Source organism: Thyridium curvatum (genome assembly GCF_004353045.1).
Source record: "Thyridium curvatum strain D216 chromosome Unknown NODE_24_length_455711_cov_82.946811, whole genome shotgun sequence".
In the NCBI taxonomy this organism is placed as follows: domain Eukaryota; kingdom Fungi; phylum Ascomycota; class Sordariomycetes; order Thyridiales; family Thyridiaceae; genus Thyridium; species Thyridium curvatum.
Window position 1 is genome coordinate 1 of NW_022156779.1, and position 18,439 is coordinate 18,439.

At 55.6% G+C, this 18,439-nt stretch overlaps 6 protein-coding genes across 6 annotated transcripts; 4 read left to right on the top strand and 2 right to left on the bottom strand.

Annotated features, from left to right (window-relative positions):
- Window positions 1-326: 326 nt before the first annotated feature.
- On the bottom strand, window positions 327-1,643 carry E0L32_004786 (uncharacterized protein; the record flags this gene model as incomplete). The annotated part of the gene is made up of 2 exons (XM_031139234.1): window positions 327-1,185; window positions 1,288-1,643. The coding sequence occupies 2 exons, from the start codon at window positions 1,641-1,643 to the stop codon at window positions 327-329; spliced, it is 1,215 nt and encodes a 404-aa protein (XP_030996667.1).
- Window positions 1,644-3,033: 1,390 nt separating this feature from the next.
- On the top strand, window positions 3,034-4,593 carry E0L32_004787 (uncharacterized protein; the record flags this gene model as incomplete). Its single annotated transcript, XM_031139237.1, has 3 exons — window positions 3,034-3,282; window positions 3,346-3,554; window positions 3,609-4,593. The coding sequence occupies 3 exons, from the start codon at window positions 3,034-3,036 to the stop codon at window positions 4,591-4,593; spliced, it is 1,443 nt and encodes a 480-aa protein (XP_030996668.1).
- A 373-nt stretch (window positions 4,594-4,966) lies between these two features.
- E0L32_004788 (uncharacterized protein) lies at window positions 4,967-5,701 on the top strand (the record flags this gene model as incomplete). The annotated part of the gene is made up of 1 exon (XM_031139238.1): window positions 4,967-5,701. The coding sequence occupies one exon, from the start codon at window positions 4,967-4,969 to the stop codon at window positions 5,699-5,701; it is 735 nt and encodes a 244-aa protein (XP_030996669.1).
- A 1,339-nt stretch (window positions 5,702-7,040) lies between these two features.
- Window positions 7,041-8,563, top strand: E0L32_004789 (uncharacterized protein; the record flags this gene model as incomplete). The annotated part of the gene is made up of 3 exons (XM_031139239.1): window positions 7,041-7,444; window positions 7,517-7,723; window positions 7,792-8,563. 3 exons carry the CDS (start codon window positions 7,041-7,043, stop codon window positions 8,561-8,563), a joined length of 1,383 nt encoding a protein of 460 aa, XP_030996670.1.
- A 307-nt stretch (window positions 8,564-8,870) lies between these two features.
- E0L32_004790 (uncharacterized protein) lies at window positions 8,871-11,641 on the bottom strand (the record flags this gene model as incomplete). The annotated part of the gene is made up of 2 exons (XM_031139240.1): window positions 8,871-9,772; window positions 9,838-11,641. 2 exons carry the CDS (start codon window positions 11,639-11,641, stop codon window positions 8,871-8,873), a joined length of 2,706 nt encoding a protein of 901 aa, XP_030996671.1.
- A 1,762-nt stretch (window positions 11,642-13,403) lies between these two features.
- E0L32_004791 (uncharacterized protein) lies at window positions 13,404-17,111 on the top strand (the record flags this gene model as incomplete). Its single annotated transcript, XM_031139241.1, has 4 exons — window positions 13,404-15,962; window positions 16,027-16,314; window positions 16,377-16,682; window positions 16,740-17,111. The coding sequence occupies 4 exons, from the start codon at window positions 13,404-13,406 to the stop codon at window positions 17,109-17,111; spliced, it is 3,525 nt and encodes a 1,174-aa protein (XP_030996672.1).
- Window positions 17,112-18,439: the final 1,328 nt, after the last annotated feature.

Here is an 18,439-nt window from a genome sequence, read left to right on the forward strand (position 1 = left end):
GCGCAAGGCGCGGCGGCCCAAGAACGGCAGGGAGACTGAGTTCTATGATGATGAGGCTTTTTTACAGCAAATCGGCGCATATGCAAAAGAAAGGGTAGTGCAGGCTATACGTATCGGTTGATTAATGAATAGACAAAATATGCAACTTGCAAGTTTACATACGGGCTCCGGGGTAAACGCGCAGATTTCAATGGCAGACTGACTACTCATGGGTTTTGCAATTCTAGCTTTGATGATGCTATGCTTCATAAAAAAACATGTGGTATATACACAGTGATCCTTTTTCTCAGTCATGGTGTGCTCATACAACCAAACCCGTGCTCTCCTTACAACTTGGCCACCAGCTTGCTGCCCTGCGACAGGCAGGCGGCGGCGTCGTTGACAAACTCGTCGACGACGGCCTTGGCCGACTTCTTCTCGCGGACGACGGCGGCGCACTGGCCCATGAGGTAGGGCCTGAACTCGTCCATGAGGTCGTCAAAGTCGATCTCGTCGGGGTTGATGTCCTTGGGGTCCTTGCCGGCGGCCTTGATGAGGGGCTCCGAGATCTCGCCGGCCATGAACTTGTCGAGGTCGGCCTCGTAGGGCAGCTTGCCCTGGGCGGTCAGGTCCTTGATCTCCTGGGCGCGCTCCTCGTTCCAGTTCATGATGTAGGGGTTCTTGCGGACGCGCAGGGGCCGGCCGGTGAAGATGAGGGTGCGGACGGTGTCGTCGAAGCCGGCGGTCTGGACGGCCTCCTTGTGCGAGTCGGGCGCGCCGGCCTCGTCGGTCAGGATGAAGCGGGTGCCGACCCAGACGGCGCTGGCGCCCATCATGAGCGAGGCGGCGAGCAGCTGGCCGTTGTGGATGCCGCCGGCGGCGACGACCTGGACGGGGGCGCCCGTGAGGGGCGACTTCTTGCCCTTGCAGAGGCGCACGACCTCGGGGATCAGGATCGTGGTGGGCACGTCGCCCGTGTGGCCGCCGCCCTCGCCGCCCTGGGCGCAGATGATGTCGACGCCGAGGTCGAGGCACTTTTGCACGTGCTTGGGGTGGCCGATCATGTTCATGTAGAGCACGCCGGCCTTGTGGAGGCGCTCGACGACGGCCTTGGGGGGCACGCCGACGGCCGAGACGAAGACCTTGGCGCCGGACTCGATGACGACGTCGATGAGCTCGTTGAGCTTGCCCTTGGTGTAGTCGTAGCTGTGAGGGGTCCGAGGGTCAGCCTTTTTCTTGCCGCTTGCATGCGCTGGGTGTTGGGAGAGATGGTGGGCAGTAGAAGGGAGGAGAGGAGAGGAAACCTACTTGGTCTTGCGCGCGTTGCCACCAACCTGGGGGAGGAGCAGGTCAACGCCAAAGGGGGCCTTCTTGTCGTCGAGGAAGGACTTGAGCTCGTCAATCTGCTCGCGCAGCATGTCCGGGGTGTAGTTGACGCCGCCGATGACGCCGAGACCGCCGGCGTTGGTGACCGCGGCGGCGAGCTTGGGGCCGGCCGCGACGTTCATACCGGCCAGGATGACCGGGTGCTTGATCTTGAACAGATCGGTGACCGTCGTGCGGATCTTCTCTGGGAGGCGGGAGGCGCCATTGTCAGCATCGTACGTGGCGTTTCGGCGAGTTTCCGTGAGACACGGGGGATCAGACTTACGAGGAGAGGCCATGATTGGAAGTGTGTATATATTTGAATTGGCAAACGTTTGGCAATGAAACTATGGCTGGCTTGTCTTGGGAATGAGGAGATCAAGAGAGAAGAAATAAGAGGAGAGGGCAAGACAAGAGTCGGGGTATCATAGAAAATGAGGAGAGTGGAGGTTTTGCGTAGCAACCAAGAGCTGAGAGGCTATCCTCACTTGAGATGCGCCTGTGCATGTGGACAGGCATTGGGAAGAAGATGAGCCGAGGTCCCCCCCCTCGTTGCGGCGGATATAAGCTGGAGGTCATGAGCGGAGGTTTAGCGCTTGCTAAGACGCTAAATAGGCAGCCTGGGGTAACGACTTGGGGGAACCGAGGCACGCCACTCAAGAAAGCAAAGTCCGGAAAGGTGAGAGCCTCAACTGTTCAGACTGTTTGGGAGGACTTGAAGCACTCTGGATTTGATGTGCTCTTTGATGGGGCCGTCAAACTAGAGCAATCAAGCATATTGATCCTTCAATCGCAAGTAGCGATCCTTCGGGCTGCTCTGAGAAATACATCACTTGGCAAGGCCTCTCACGTCAGCAACATGTAGACTCGAATGATGATTAATCCATCTGTACTTGAGTTGCCAAAGGTAGGTACCTATGTATCTGTTAAGGGTTGTACTCAATTATGGGCAAACGATGCACAAAGTCATCACAGCCAAAGCATAAGTTCATGGAGCCTCACTGGTCTTCCGATTCATGTCTGGCGGTCCAAGATTCCAAACCTGTTCGGCATTGGCACTTTGAATGGAGGATGCAGTATTGGGGCAATTGTTATCCCGATACAAAGCTTGAAAAAGCGACAGTACAGTTGGTGGACATCGGGATGCTGGAACCGTTGGTGTCGGGCTCTCTCTCTCTCTCAAGGATGAGCTAAGATGGATCTGGACAGCCAGCCCACTTGCAACTCACTCACTGGAACCGGTCGTCAGACGGGCTGGATTTCAGCGATGTGCGGCACGCTTTATCAATCGAATCAGTGATATCCTACAGCGCACAGCCGCCCCCACCCTCATGTGACAAGCTTCCAAAGCGCTCCCGGGTCCACTGTAAACTTTTTCCCAGAGTGCCCAAGGCCCTGAGGAACAAGTGCACCAAACGTCATATTGCACCGTCCAATCAGAACCCAGCTTACTCTCATTTTGAAGATTCATCTCAGCACCATCATGAGCAGTGCCATTGCCCCATAATGTTCAGGAGCCAGGCCTGCCTTGCTGTGCTTCCGGGACTGAAAGAGACGGCTTCACTCATATCAAGACCCAGGCGCAATGCCTTTGCCTGCTCCCGGGTGTTAGCAAAGTCCCAGCCAAGCAAGAGCCGCTTCTCCCTGTCAGCTTGGCAGCTTGCAGCAAAAGGATTCAAAAAGTACACGATGCCGGCCGCCCCGGTCACTGGTGCAGAGCACATCATCAGCCGTGGCACTGACGATGCCCTCCCCCAAGGCAAGCGCACCGCCTACATCGCCCTGGGAAGCAACCTTGGCGACCGCATCGGATGGATCCAGAAAGCCTGCGATGAGATGGATGCTCGAGGCATCAAGGTGAAGAGGACTAGTAATCTGTGGGAGACAGAGCCCATGTATGTTCTGGACCAAGAAAGATTTGTCAATGGTGCCTGCGAGGTGTGTGCAATTGGAGTCCCTGCATGAGTCTGTTATGAGCATGCTGACGACCATCCCCCGCAGGTTGAGACAGAGTTGAAGCCTTTAGAGCTTTTGGATCAGCTCCAGGATATAGAAAACTCCCTTGGCAGGAAGAAGATCATTGATAAAGGGCCTCGAAATATTGATCTCGACATTCTCCTGTACGAGGACGAGAAGGTCAACCATGAAAGGCTCACCATTCCCCATATCGGCATTCCGGAGCGCGAATTTGTGCTTCGACCACTCGTAGAGTGAGCCCTCCCATCATGGCCTTCTGGAGGGGCCAATGTTAACAGTTCTTTCAGGCTCATACCGCACAAGCCGTTAGAACCCTCGCGGCCCTGGAAACTCTTACAGGACTATCTCAACGAGTTGCCGCCATCATCAACACCTCTGACCACGATGACGCCTTTGTCAACGCTTCAGGAGCCGCTGCAGCCCCTCAGGCATAACAGAAGAACCCATGTCATGGCTATTCTCAACATGACCCCTGATTCGTTTAGTGATGGGGGATTGCACGCACCTTCGGATCGATCATCCCTAGTTGAGACGATCAACGCATTTGTCAAAGCAGGGGCCACCATGATCGATGTCGGCGGCCAATCTACCGCACCCGGCAAGCCAGAGGTCTCTGCTGAGGAAGAGATCTCTCGAGTGGTGCCGGCCATCGAGCTTATTCGAAGCCTGCCCGAGGCCAAGGGCCTCGTTATCAGCGTGGATACGTATCGTGCCTCAGTTGCCGAGGCCGCAGTGGCGGCTGGAGCGGATATGATCAACGATGTGTCGGCCGGAAACATGGACGCGGAAATGCTGGACACGATGGCCAGGCTCGGCAAGGCGGTGTGTCTGATGCACATGCGGGGCACGCCCGCCAACATGAACGACCTCAACGACTACGGCGAGGAGGGCCTCATCCCCACGATTGCTCGCGAGCTGGTCGAGCACGTTGCTGCTGCCGAAGCCGCTGGTATCAGGAGATGGCGCATCGTCCTCGACCCAGGTCTGGGGTTCGCCAAGGTGGGCGAGCAGAATATCGATGTGCTCCGGCACCTCGACGAGCTGCGGAACTGGCCCGGGCTGCAGGGCCTGGCGTGGCTCGTGGGATCCAGCCGCAAGAGTTTTATTGGGCGCATCACGGGCGTGCCCAAGCCGGCGGAGCGCATCTGGGGCACTGCGACGACCGTCGCGGCGGCGGTCCAGGGGGGTGCCGACATCGTGCGCGTGCACGATGTCCAGGAGATGGCGCAGGTAGTCACGATGGCCGACGCCATTTGGCGTTATCGGTGCTGAACTCGACACGGCCTCGAGGTAGAATAGGACTTCTTCCGGGAAAAAAAGAAAAAAAAAGGAGGTCCGATGCTGGTACTTCAACGTCCAAATCACTCCAACGGTTCCAATGGAAACTGCGAAAACCAGAGCGCAAATAGCTCAACCACGTGAAGAAGACTTGGCAAAGGCTGCCTGTGGCCCGGCGTTTGGCATGGGGAGTATAACCTGCGCAAGAAGTGTATGAAGACTTATACCGGGGCATAGCAGAAGCAAGAAACTACACAGGATTTACAGCACAGAACTACAGAACAACAGAACAACAGCATCCACGTTTAGTATCTTGAAAACACCGCTCTGAACGTCTTCGAAGGCCGGCTCGTCCTATTTAATTATCATGTCAATTACTACCGATAGTTTGGGGGAGGCAAGTCTCGCTTCCAACGCTGGGTCTATGAGCACATCTATAAGCACACCTGCGAGCACACCTGCGAGCACACCTGCGAGCACACCTGCGAACACATTTGTGCGTTTCACCCATATTCGAGAATGCGATTCAGATGAATGGATCGGTGCTATTGCTCAAGTCAGTGCCGGCGACCTGAACAAGACCCCCAAAATCCAGGACAGATACGCTAAAACTTCACAGAACTCCGTACGCCCGCCAGCCCAGGAAGATTCTCCCCCCGTGACAGTACTCCAACTCGAGAATGGTAGACCCAAGCGGGCTTACCAGGTTCCTCCGCGTAATGCTGAGCACTTGTCCCGGTTCCAGGAGAAGGACCTCCACTCGATGCGCCGACAATGGCGACAGGAGGCATACGCAAGGCAATTCGAGATGGAGGAGAGAGACGATGTCCTAGCTCCGTACTGCGAGAACCACCACCGCAGGGACTGCGGATGTGTACTGCAGCAATCGCGACTGCGGCTGCGGCAACAGCAGCGGCAGCAGGGATGGTCACCAACAGCACCTGAAGGGGGAAGCAGAGAGGAGCTATCCCTTGAGACCCCAGTTGCCATGGCTTGCGATGTCCTAGAAGGCTTCACGAGGAACAGCGATGCTGCGGCAGGCCAGCTGTTTGATGTGGAGAGAGGAGATGGGAGAGGGAGAGGAAGAGTTTGCGAGGAGTAATCTTGTCGAGCCTTATGGGATACATAGCAGCGAGTTCGGACAGGGAGTTGTCAGCATGCTCTGCAGTCAAGAGTCGGGGAGTTGCAGGCATTGCATTCGATTCAAGGCGATGAATCACCTCAAGATACCCTCCATATAGCAGCGATATCCATCATCGTTAGCGAATCAGAACGAGGGTTGAATCAAGTCCCTTTGGACCATCACCAGATGGAGCCAGATCTAACTATGCCGACCTTGACATGTTCAGCGCAGGTATTCCAATCACGCCGGCCCCAAGCCTGGCCGCGCAACAAGGTCATAGTTATGGGATGAACTTGGTCGCAAGCCAAGCATTGGCGACCCTCCGCCCTTGGCATGGATACATGGCGTGCCTGAGCCTCTTCTTCTGGCGGTCACGGTGGGTTGTAAAAGCTTCTTTGTTCTTAGCTATCACATATGATCTCATAGCTGTCACAGTCCTGGGTTAGCGTACCCGCGCACCGAGAAGTGCCTGGCCTAGAGTTTAGACCATTTCGCGAGACGTGCTAATAAACTTCCAAGGTTGGATCTCCGCCCAGCGCTTCGGGGAGAAGCAGGGGGGCCAAGTTTGTGGATCTTGCAAGGGGGTTGTCAATCAATCAATACACCCATTTTCATCACTCATTGCATTATCTAATTCTTGATACATTGTACCTATCGAAAGGCATCCTCGCGAGCTGGCGGTAAGCCAAATCGGTCAAAGGAAGGGACTTAAGAATCGTAGTGTTTTCAAGATGCCAGAAACCCAGGATGGTAGCCCGGCTAGCCACTCGAATTCTTTCGCCATTCAAGGAGGCCTCACTGCTACGTGGGTGGGTGAGTTGGCATAAATGACGATCCTGTCCGTCCAGTGACGACAGGAAAGACACTCGCTTGCAATACGCTGTTATCTGAACCACATGAAACATGCCCAGATGGGCCGTCCCGCCAGCAGATCCCCTGGCCGCGAGCGACAACAAGCTAGACCATATAGACCCTGCAAGCCATCGTTTTGGGAGACTTCTTGGCAATGATGACCACAGCTCGCACCAATTTTCAGCTGACAATCGTGTTTCTCGTTGCTTTTTAATTACTCTCTTCTCTCTTTTGATTGCGGAAAACGTCCATGGACCTCTCGCTCCTCTCCCTGTGCTCCTGACACCGGCTGTCGGGCGATTCATTCGTGAAACCTCAATATCGTGAGCTGCTTTACATAACTGTATGCAGCGCCTCACTTGATCATTCCTTCCTCGCCCTCTTTTGATTTCGCCTCGAGCATTGCCAGAAGTTCTTCTTCTATCCTCCACGCTCCTGACCCCGTGCTCAAACGTCAACCCGTTCGATGGCGACCCAACGAAGGTCCCCCTCGCTGAGCGGACCTGAACCCGGAAAAGTCTCACCGCGCAACACAGAACTGCCTCCGCCCAACGGCAATGCCAGCGAGAAGAAGACCCCGGGCATCAGGCCTGCTGGCGAGAGTGGCCGTTCCGGCATTCATCCTCTGCACTTCTTGGCAATATGCTTCCGGTCGTCGAACAAGGTCTCGGCGAGTGTGAACATCCTTTGGCCGCTGGTCCCCGTGGCAATTGCACTTCGATACGCCCTCACCGACACTGTTCCTCACCATCTGGTCATCTTTATCACCTCGTACCTGGCCATGGTTCCCTGCGCCAACCTGATTGGCTTTGCCGGTCAAGAACTCGCTCGGAAGGTGCCTCACGTCTTTGGCGTTCTCATCGAGACAACGTAAGGGGCCTCCGAGAGCAGAGGAGAAAGCAGACCCTTTCCAAAGGCGCATGCTAACGCGACGAATTATAGAATCGGCAGCATTGTGGAAATCATTCTCTTCATGATCCTGCTCTCGAGGGACCTGTTCCAAGTCATCCAGGCTGCGATCCTAGGTTCCATCCTGGCGACCATGCTCCTCTGCCTCGGCTTGTGCTTCTTTGTCGGCGGCCTCAAGACCGATGTCCAGTCCTTTAGCGAGACGGTTAGCGAAGCAGGAAGTGGCCTCCTACTCACAGCGTAAGCCACTTGCCGCTGTTGGCATTCACCACGATGGTAATAGAGTGTGATGCTGATGCGAAATACAGGGGCTTCGGCCTGGCCATCCCTACAATCTTCCGCCGCTCCTTGGCTGGCGGTTCGCTGACGGACGAGGAGCTCGCGACCAAGGGCCTCAACATTTCCCGCATCATCGCCATCCTCCTGTTCATTTCCTACCTCGTCTTCGTCTGGTTCCAGGCCAGGACCCACCACGGCCTGTACGAAGACATCTTCGAAGAGGACGAGAGGATCGACGACGACCGGCACCGAGATATGCGAAAGGCCAAGCTCACCCTGACCGAGAGCCTGCTGGCTCTCGTCATCTCAGTTGGCCTTGTTACCGTCATTGCCCTGAGCCTCGTCGAGCAGATCCACAACATGGTCACGGACCGGCACATCTCGGACGCCTTCATGGGCCTGATCCTCGTGCCGCTCGTCGAGAAGGCCGCCGAGCACCTGACGGCCATCGACGAGGCCTGGGACAACCAGATGAACTTTGCCCTCGCCCACGTCCTCGGCGCCACGCTGCAGACCGCCCTCTTCAACGGGCCCCTCGTCGTCATCGTCGGCTGGGGCCTGCACAAGCCCATGGGCATGGAGTTTGAGCTCTTTGACATCGCCATGCTGATCCTGGCGATCATCACCGTGGGCAACTTCCTGCGCGACCAGAAGAGCAACTACCTCGAGGGCTTCCTCTGTGTGATTGTCTACATCGCGATCGCCGTCGCGGCCTACAATTATCCGAACCCTCAGCCGCATGGTGCTGGTGCTGGCGCTGGCGGTGAGGGAGCAACAACAACCGGGGGCGGTGGGCATTGAGTACAGAAAATAAGAGAGAGGAGTGACGCCTATAACGGACATTATGAAGCTGCATCGTTGAACAGGCATTTTCTTGGAAGCGCTTTCATTTGCTGACGACGTCGCTCATACACGATTTATGAACGGTTTGGCGAGGCGTTATCGGATGTGTAAGAAAAACAAATAGTTCCTCGCTTTCAGATCGATGAAATAAAAGATGCATACTATTTTCATTATCACTTTGTCCGACATGAATTCTGAATCCGGGACGAGAAGCCCGGAGCTTGTTATGTACAATGACTGGGGGCAAGACCAAACCCCAAGCAGCTCAGAAGAACAGGAGATCCTCGTCTCTCCAGCCCATATCGTGGAATATCTCATGCACGCTCTTCTCCATGGCCGGCGGTCCACAAATCAGTACTAGATCGGCTGCACCATCTCGTGGACTCCCGACCTCTCTCTCGAACAATGCCTTGTCCATTCTGCCCTTGAGACCAGTCCACTGATCTCCCGGTTTGGACAGCGAGTAGAGGAGCCGGCACCTCTCGGCGTTGGCCGCGGCCATCTCGTCAAGCTCCTCCTTGCACAAGATGTCCTCTTCAACTCGGTTTCCATCCAATACAAGACACGAAGTCGAATCGTCCTTGTCGTTCATCACCGCCCGCAGGACCTGGAATATGGGCGTGATGCCCGACCCGCCACAGACCATGACGAACCTCCTCACCAGCCGCTCCTTGCCGCCGACGGTGCACCTCCCCCCGCCAACGTATTCGAACTTGCCCACCGGGCCTTTGAAGTCGGCAAAGTGGCCGACGGGGATGCTGTCGAGCGCCTGCGTCATCTTGCCGCCCGGCGCGTCGGCCGTCTTGGGGTATATCTTGACGAGGACGTCCAGCGCGCCCCTGGCGGTCGTGCCGTCGGAGAGGGGCGTGTAGGCGCGGATGATGGCCTCCCGCGTCACGGGGTCGCGCAGCCGCAGCATGAGGTGCTGGCCGACGGGCAGGCCGACGGCCTGGGCGGCGTGGTCGAGCCTGAAGGTGAAGATCTTCGAGTTGGAGGAGACGGCGCGCTTTGCGGTGAGGATGGCTTTCGACCAGACCCTGGGCTGGAGGAATACGGGGCGGGTCGCGGAGCTTGACTCGCTCTCTGGCTCGGCGAGGGCCGTGAGGGACTCCTTGTCGAGTGTGCCGATGTGGTAGTCTGGCATCATGGCTTTTGCATTTTCGGAGTCTTTATTGAAGGGGTGTTGTCAGTCTGGATCAATCCTTTATCATGAAAGAATGTGGGCAACTTACGGATAGCCATGAACTCTTCCGTCACGTCCTGCCCTGCCGCACCCACTATGGACGCTGCACCGCCTGGGTGGCCCTCGAGGAACTTGGTGCCGTCATAGACATGTCCGTTGACCACGAACCATGGCTCGTCCTCGCCGTCGTGCTTCTTCAGCTCCTCCAGAGCAATGCTTTTCTTGACCTCGGGCTTGGTCATGCATATCTCCCGTGCTGGCTCCTCGGCTGTCTCGGTCTCTTCCTCCCCAGACATCTTCTCGCCCCAGAAGCCGTTGGAGAGATTTCCTCCCGCCTTCTTCACCCGCTCCATCCATCCTCCCGGTATAAGCGCCGGCTGGGTAGGGTGCTCGAACCGCAGATTGTGCCCTTCGTTGTGGATGACTATCCTGTACCAGGGGTTGTTCATCATGCCCAAAACGCTCCAGTACATGTCCCTAGGCTGGACCATCATCGAGTCGTCCATGGCGCGGACCATGATGTCCCCAGCGTCTCGCAGGTCGGATACGGGGACATCGAGTTCCCAGAAGCACCAGCAGAAGCACGCTTCTCTCCACGATAAATCGACCTTGCCGCCGTAGAGCGTCTCTCCTTCTGGGGCGAGCCGATAGTCGTCCTCGGGATATCTGATATCCGCTAGTGTCCAGTTCTTGCCCTTGTCAAGCGTGATCTCAACGCGAGTGACCCTTTTGCCTCCACCAGCATACGCGTAACCGCGAACCTTGGATGTGGTCTCGACAGTGGCATTTACCAGAGATAACCTCTCGTCATGGGCAGGGTAGCAAGGTGCTGAATTCGTGTTGAGGTCGTAGATCGCATACCGCTCGTCAGCCCAGGTCTCGGGGAGGTCAGCGCTCGCTTCAGGTGTGATCATTGTCGGCAAGACTCGGTTATCATAGATGTGATACCAGTTGTCACTCGGCTCCGAGGTGACGATGATTCTCTTCAGCCACTTCACACTCCGCCCTCCAATCTGCCCGGGGATGACGATCCGCAGGGGCTTGCCATGGTCTGGATGCAAGGCATCGCCGTTCATCTTGTGCGCGACGAGCACGCCGCGGTTGGGGTCGATGGCCCAGTTCAGCTTGATGGAAGTACCGTAGTATCCGTTGGGCAGCTTATCGGCACCCTCGAAACAGACATACCTCGCCCCGCGCTTCGGCATGGCCCGGGCGATGAGGTCCCCTAGAGGTACTCCCGTCCACAGCGCAGTCGACAGCCCGGCGGCACCCCATGAGAACCCCTTGGTCTTACGGACCACGTTCTGTTCTTTCCTGCGGTTTCCCGCGCAGACCAGCGTGATGGGGTACGTCTGCTGTTCGTAGTCCCGGAGCAAGTCTCGTAGCGTCAAAGTCACGGGCATTTCGACCATGCCCTCCACCGTGAACGTCCAGTCCAAGACGTCAGCGTCCTCCACCCGAGGGACGGGCCCGTGGTTGCGCACATAATGCAGGTTTTCCGTCGTCAGGAAACCCTCGTCGTACAAGTCGCTTAGGGGCGCCTCGACATTGAACGGATGGACACCGGTCAGCCGAATCAGCCGCGAATCTCGGGGAACATGGTTGTCCGGAGTCTTGAGGTCCTCCGGGAGGACTTGAATTGGTTGGGGTACGGGAGGCAGGGGATACGGCCGAGACGGCTGCTGATCGGCGCCGTCGTCTGATGACCCAGAATGCTCGGAGCCATGGCTGCTTCTTACGCTAGGGGCTCTTGACGGTTTGGCAGTGGGCGCCGGGCTGGGCGGGAATTCGATTCCCGGACCAGGCGTTGGAGAGGTCTCTGTTCCAACTTGTGATAGAGGAAGGACCTCCATGGCAGATAATGCTCGAAAGTGATCAAGCCTCTCGGGTTTGGCTGTGTTGAGAATGCATGAAAAAGCAGACAGACGACAGCGGAGCACGATATACTTTGCATGTATGAAAAGGTACTCTTATCAATGCATGAACAACATAAGCAACGGGCGGGACGGTAGCGTTGTCCTTATTCCCATCGTGCCTTGAATACAGGGCGGTTCCAGAAAGACGGGAGGAGACAAGAGCTAGACTCAACTTATACGGGAAGAGAAGGTATGGAAACAGAGGCAGGAAACCTGCCACGCGGGACAAGAGAGTGTGAAAACATGATCTAGACTAGAGGATATAGCCCTTAGATCCAGCCTGCGTCGTGGAAGAGGCCGCTTAGCCGCTTACACGAGCCATGATGTGCAGCGAGGGACCCCAGAACAGTCCCAAACCCGCGTGAGATGCCCAAGGCTCGTGACGAAAGCAGTACTTCTCCAGTGAGCCACGAGCTTGGTATTTCTATTTCCGCGGGACATGCGTCTGCTTTAGCTCTGCAGTGTCACCGGCGGGTCGGCAATGGATAAGAGTGTGTCTTTGGTTGATTCCTTATCAGTTGCCAGGAGGTCGAGGGCGGCGATGCCACGGAAGTGTCAAATCAGATCGGCGCCGGCTGGGGCAGAGATAAGGATATCCGCACAGTCAGAGATACGCCAACGGCTGGTCAACATCTTGACAAAAAGGCCGACAACCCACCTCCCGTCGGAACTAGCTGCAATCCGTCCAGCGCCCTGCGATAAGGGATTGTTCCCTTCTGGCCATCTTGGGATCAGAATTGAACATCTCCGGAGCAAAGGCCGGTCTTGAATATCGATCTCAACGAGCGACATTGACACCAAGAAACCCCCACTTAATCACCCGACAGCTTCGGCACAAGGAGACGACGGCGCAGGATGTATGCACGGAACAAACATAAAGATATAAGGCAAGAGATCGCGCTTCTTTCTTGGCTATTTACATTCTTCCTGCCTTGGTTGGACAGACGAGCAGACGGTGTTGTAAGAAATGCAAACTGGAAGATGACTCGTCGGTTTCGTAGAAGCTGTAAAGATCTTGGTCACGCTTCCCTGGTCGCTGCTGCAAGAACCTGAACGAGCCATCAATGCCTTCCATCAAAGTAGAAATCTTCGTATGACGAAGAAGGAAGTACCTTGTTTAGAGGCATTGACAGTCAGTAACCATGACTTCCATGGTGAAGGGGACAAGGCAAATAGGTAGGGAACCTTGGATATTTGGAAGTCGGCAGGCAATAGAGCCTCAAGAGCTCAGCAGCAGCCACAGTGTAGGCTAGGCTAGTGGGGTTCCAGTTCTTCACAGGCAGTAGGCACCCTATCATCCCAGCTGTATGTTTCCGCTAAGCTTAGCTCGGCCTGCTCCCCACAAGCGCCGGTCTTCGCACTCGACTCAGAAACATTTCACTGTTGGCTTAGGTTACAACATCATCATCCATCACCACCGAGAAAGACTAGCTTTTTCTCCCCAGCCGCTGTCAGTTCGGAGAGCTTGTCTGCGCCACAAAGCTCTGCTGACAACACACCCGAGTTCTCTGCAGAGAACCGTCCGACCTTTGGAGCGCTTCTCACCGATGCCTACCTCTGCAATTGAGGACTTCCATCTCCAACCTTTACCTTTACGACCCGACATACCCTGCTTAAGTACATCCACGGTCGGTCCCTCGAATGTCGCATCCCACCAGAGAACCCTGTTCCCGTACCGCACAGCAGGAAGCGGCCCAGGATGGATCGCCCAAGGAAGCGTGAACTCCGCGATTTAAACGACCGCGCTTGGGCCGGCGAGACTGACCTCTTCGAGGTGAACAAGTCTCTCGATTCGTCGCTCAAGAAGAACACTGCATTTATTCGCCGTCTCCGCACCGCAATCTCTCCGGCTACCCTCAACTCCTTCCTGCAAGAGATCAAGACCTTGAGCCTGCACAAGTACCTCTCGGAGATCAATTCCGCCTGCTATGAGGGGCTTTGCAAGCTCAAGACGCCCGCCGAGGTCGAGGCGGGAGTCGAGATCGTCAGCGCCCTCCACCAGCGGTTTGGGCCGGCCGAGTTCACCGAATACCTGGGATGGCTTCTCGGCAAGGGCATGGCTACACCGGACAAGAGTCTGTTGAAGACGCTGACTGCAGAGGCGCGAGAAAAGGAGGAGAAGGATCGCATTGTGAGGCAGCGCGTGTTGTTGCGAGTCGTCACAGAACTCTGGCTCGTGGGCATCTTGCGGACACTCGACGACATTCGCCGGCCCGATGATGCGACCAAAGGTGCCGCCGGCAAGGCGCCCGAGATCAAGCCTCGCAGTAACAGCTCATCCAAGGGCGGCGGGGCTGAACCGTTCCCCCTCGAGGTCCTAAAGGACCTGCTGGGCCATGACCGCGAACACACCAACCTGCCACTCCTCGTCACCTTTGTCAAGGCGTTCAGTTGGGACGTGCTGGGAGTGAAAACAGCGGGCTCCGATGGTCGGAAGACTGTCGAGGAGGATGGCGCAACTAAGGCCGCTGACGGGGCGGGCGAGCGAGAGGAGGGAGACGATGACGCCGCTCATCCGGGTGATCCGCCTTTCACACCCCCCGAACTGCAGGAGCGATTCAAGAATATTCTCAAGAGATATTTCGAGGACGTCAAAGGTCACCTCGTGCGTGACCAGAAAGCCATCTCTAGCCAGTCACGCCGCAATGCTGAGGCCTACGTCAAGTCCGGCGAGGTCTTTGAGGATCGGCAAGCCAACTTTGAGAAGCAGGTCAAGGCCCAGGAACGCCTGGTCTCAAACGCCCAGGTCATTGCAGATGCCGTCGGCGCCGAGATGCCCGATCTCAAGGACGGCGATGACCCTCTAGCCGCCACAAATGCATCTATCGGTCTCGTCAAAGCCGGCGACTATCTCCGAGGGCAAGGCGAGGCTGGCATCTGGGAAGATGAGGAGCAGCGTCGCTTCTACGAAAACCTGGTAGATCTCAAAGGAAAAGTTCCAGCTATTCTTTTGGAGGATGTCAAGAAGAAGAAGCCAGATACAGATGAGCAAGTTGGCAAGAAGATTGACCCAGCGGAGGCGGCGGAAGCTGCGAAGCCTGTTGATACCTCTGCTGACGACCAGTCCACGGCTATTGCCAACAAGACGATTGGTGCGCAGGTTGACGCCCTACTTCTTCGGCTCCCTGACTTGACAAACAAAGACGCCATTGACCAAACCGCCGTCGACTTTTGCTTCTTGAATTCCAAAGCCTCTCGCAACAGGCTCATCAAGGCCCTCACCGAGGTACCCAAGGGCCGTAGCGACCTGCTTCCTTGCTGGTCGCGCCTTGTTGCGACACTGGGTCAATACATGCCGGACATTCCCAAAGGACTGGTCGACTACCTTGATGCCGAGTTCCGCAGCCTCCAGCGGCGAAAGGAAAAGGACTTTCTTGGTCAGGTTCGGCTGAGCAACATTCGGTATCTTGCTGAGTTGACCAAATTTGGCATTGTACCCGAGCATGTCGTCTTTCATTGTCTCAAAGTCAGTCTCGATGACTTCTCTCGGATGAATATTGAAATCATCTGTAATCTGCTGGAGAATTGCGGTCGCTATCTGTTGCGAAGTCCCGAAACTGCCCCACGAATGCACTCTTTTCTCGAGACGTTGCAACGAAAGAAATCGGTTCAGCACATCGGCCAGGCCGAGCGCATGCTCATCGAGAATGCTGTCTACTACGTCGACCCTCCAGAGCGGCCCGCTATTCAGCAGAAGGAGCGGACTCCCATGGAGCTGTTCATTCGTAAACTTATTTACATTGATCTGACCAAACGCAATTACAGCAAGATCCTCAAACAGATCCGACGATTGCACTGGGAAGAGAAGGAGGTTGTCGGCATTCTCGAGAAGGCATTTTCGAAGCCGGGCAAAGTCAAGTACGGTAACATCCACTTGCTTTCGATCCTGCTGAGTGCCCTTTACCGCTACCATGCCGCCTTCGCCGTTCGAGTCATTGACAACGTCCTCGAGTCTGTCTGTCTTGGGCTTGAGCAAAACGACTTTAAGTTCAACCAGCGGAGGATTGCAGAGGTCAAATATCTTGGAGAGCTATACAACTATCGCATGTTGGAGCATCCCGTCATTTTTGACACCATGTACAAGATCATGACCTTTGGCCACGGAGGACCGCCAGTACCCGGGCGTGTGAACCCGTTCGACCTGCCGGACGACTTCTTCAGGATCCGTCTCATCGCAACCATGCTTGAGACTTGCGGCGTCTTCTTCAACAGGGGCGCGGCTGGCAAGAAATTGGATTACTTCCTCTCTTTCTTCCAGGTACGTCGTGTAGCACTAGTCGGCGGAGATGCGACCCAGGGAAACATTGCTGACCGGACGGTAGTACTACATCTTCACCAAGGATCCGCTTCCCATGGACATTGAATTCATCGTGCAGGATATTTTTGCCCTCACGAGACCTCAGTGGAAGCTAGCATCTAATTTCGAAGAGGCTGCCAAGGCATTTCATCTTGCTGTGGCCCAGGATCAAAAGTCCACGGGAGCAGACAAGGCGACTGACCAAGACGATGGCTCCGACTCTTCATCATCAGATGACGAGAACGCGGATGATCTTCCTGTGCCCGAGCCAGACTCTGATGAAGAGGAAGATGACGAGGAGGAGGAAGGCGAGGTGCGTCCAATCCCAATCCCAACTCATTGCTTGCATCCGAGCCACTAACGGGTCATTGATAGGATCTGGAACGGCATTTGCCATCTGGAGAAGCTGATTCAGAAGAGGAGGCCATCGTTGTTACTCGACAGGAAGAGGAAATCGACCCCGAGGACGAAGCAGACTTCGAGCGTGAGTATGCCAAAATGATGGCCGAGAGTCTAGAGTCGCGAAAATTTGAGAGAAAACCACTCTTCGACGTTGCCTTGCCCGTGAGGCCGAAAGCCCGTGAGGCGAGTACTGCAACCGAAACTGGAGAGGGCGAGCCCAGCGCTGCCACTGGAACCATGGCCTTCGCTCTCCTGACCAAACGTGGCAATCGACAACAGGTATGTCTGAATCCCGTGAACCTGCTCGTTCGGAATTCCCGCTAATAGTCCATGCAGACCAAAACTCTTGCACTGCCCTCGGACTCGCACTTCGCTGTGGCTCTTAAGAACCAACAGCAAGCCGAGCGAGAAGAGCAACAAAAGATCAAAAACCTCGTGCTGAATCTCGATCTCGGTGAAAACGAGGACCAGGATGGTGAACTTTCTCAACAAATCCTTACACCAAACCCAAATATTCACAACATTTCATCTACAGGCAACGAGAAACCCAACACGTACCATCACAACCGCTTCGACAAGCCTAGCAAGGACCGTGGACAACGAGTCCGCAAACTACAACTCAGCGACGTTGACTGGTATGATAGACACCCAGAGCAGACCCCCCCTCACCAGGCTTCCGAACAGCGATCGAGCTTGTCCCCGCCCTAGGGTGGCGGCCCTGACAGCTCTGATTCAGTTCCGGTCGACTTGAGGAGCCACAGCAAGTGCAGGAAATCTAGGCATGGGCGGGCTGAGGACACTCGGTCCCCAATGTCAACTTTCAAGCGTGGCTCCCGCAACACCTCGGCTTGAGACAGGGCTAACTGGTTTCGCCTTTGATGTGTCTCACAGGACTTGATGACTTTCCGACAACTCACACCTACAGATTCTGCCAACAAACCATGCGTCCGCTAACCCGCCTCTTCTGAGAGGCTCGTTGGGCTACACTTGCCACGACTGCGTCAAGGCAGCGGCACACGTGGTGCATTACCGAGCGACTCACTCATGTCGAATTGCGCGACAGACGGGCAGTCAACCGCGAACTCCGGCTTTAACCTAGCATCCGAGCGATCTGTGGTAAAAAGCCTGCCTTTGGGTCGCAGGACTGGCCAAATGGCTTTCGCCGTCGGATCTCTGGCGATCAAGCGCAGGCCATCCACACTGTTCTTACGCGGAGCAGCTCAGGTACTCCTCCAGTGACTTACATGCGTCTTCTATCCATGGTAGCGCAGAGGCGGACATGTATCAAGCAGTCTCTACCTGTTCATTCAGACCAACCAAGCGACGAGAGTTGGGGGGTAGTGGTACATGCTTACTGCCTTTACCTGAGGCAGGCATATGTTACCTATCAGGTGCAGGTATTCTATGTACCAACAAGTATGCTAGTAAAAAGACAGACTGGGTTGCCGACGAGACAAACTACCTCTAACAGTAGCCATGAAGATTGATTCTCGAGACTTCTTCCTCTTGAAATAGTCGGTGATTGTCAAGTGAACAAGAGTCCTTGTGACTGCCTGCTACCCGCTATTTGGGAGCCGCATCGATATTACACACCGTTTACGATGTCGTGACTGGACAATTATCAGCCTTGCCCCACGAAACAGACATACACCCCTTTCTCGGGAATTTTGCCCTGTCGAGCTGGATATTTGCCGGCAGAAAACGTAGCCTCTTGGCTCCTTAGATGCCGTTTTTGCGTACGCGTCCTTCTCCTTATCTCGTTGCAACGGGACCAAGCTGGCTTATTACGCTCATTCAGCTGTAGTGCCGATTCGATACAGGTAAAATTTGGCGAGTGCCGTTTTCCGGGGTTGCGGCTGTCGATGAAGCCCGTCGTGACATGGCCCTCCTGGGTGGAAAACTCTGTCTTGATCTGCATCACACGCTTGCAGGCCAAAATCATCTGTTGTCTAATTGGTGCGGCAAGAATGACTCTCGTTGTCTATGACATTCGAGAAGCTCAAAATGTTTCTCAGCATGTAGGTGCGGCGTGAGAG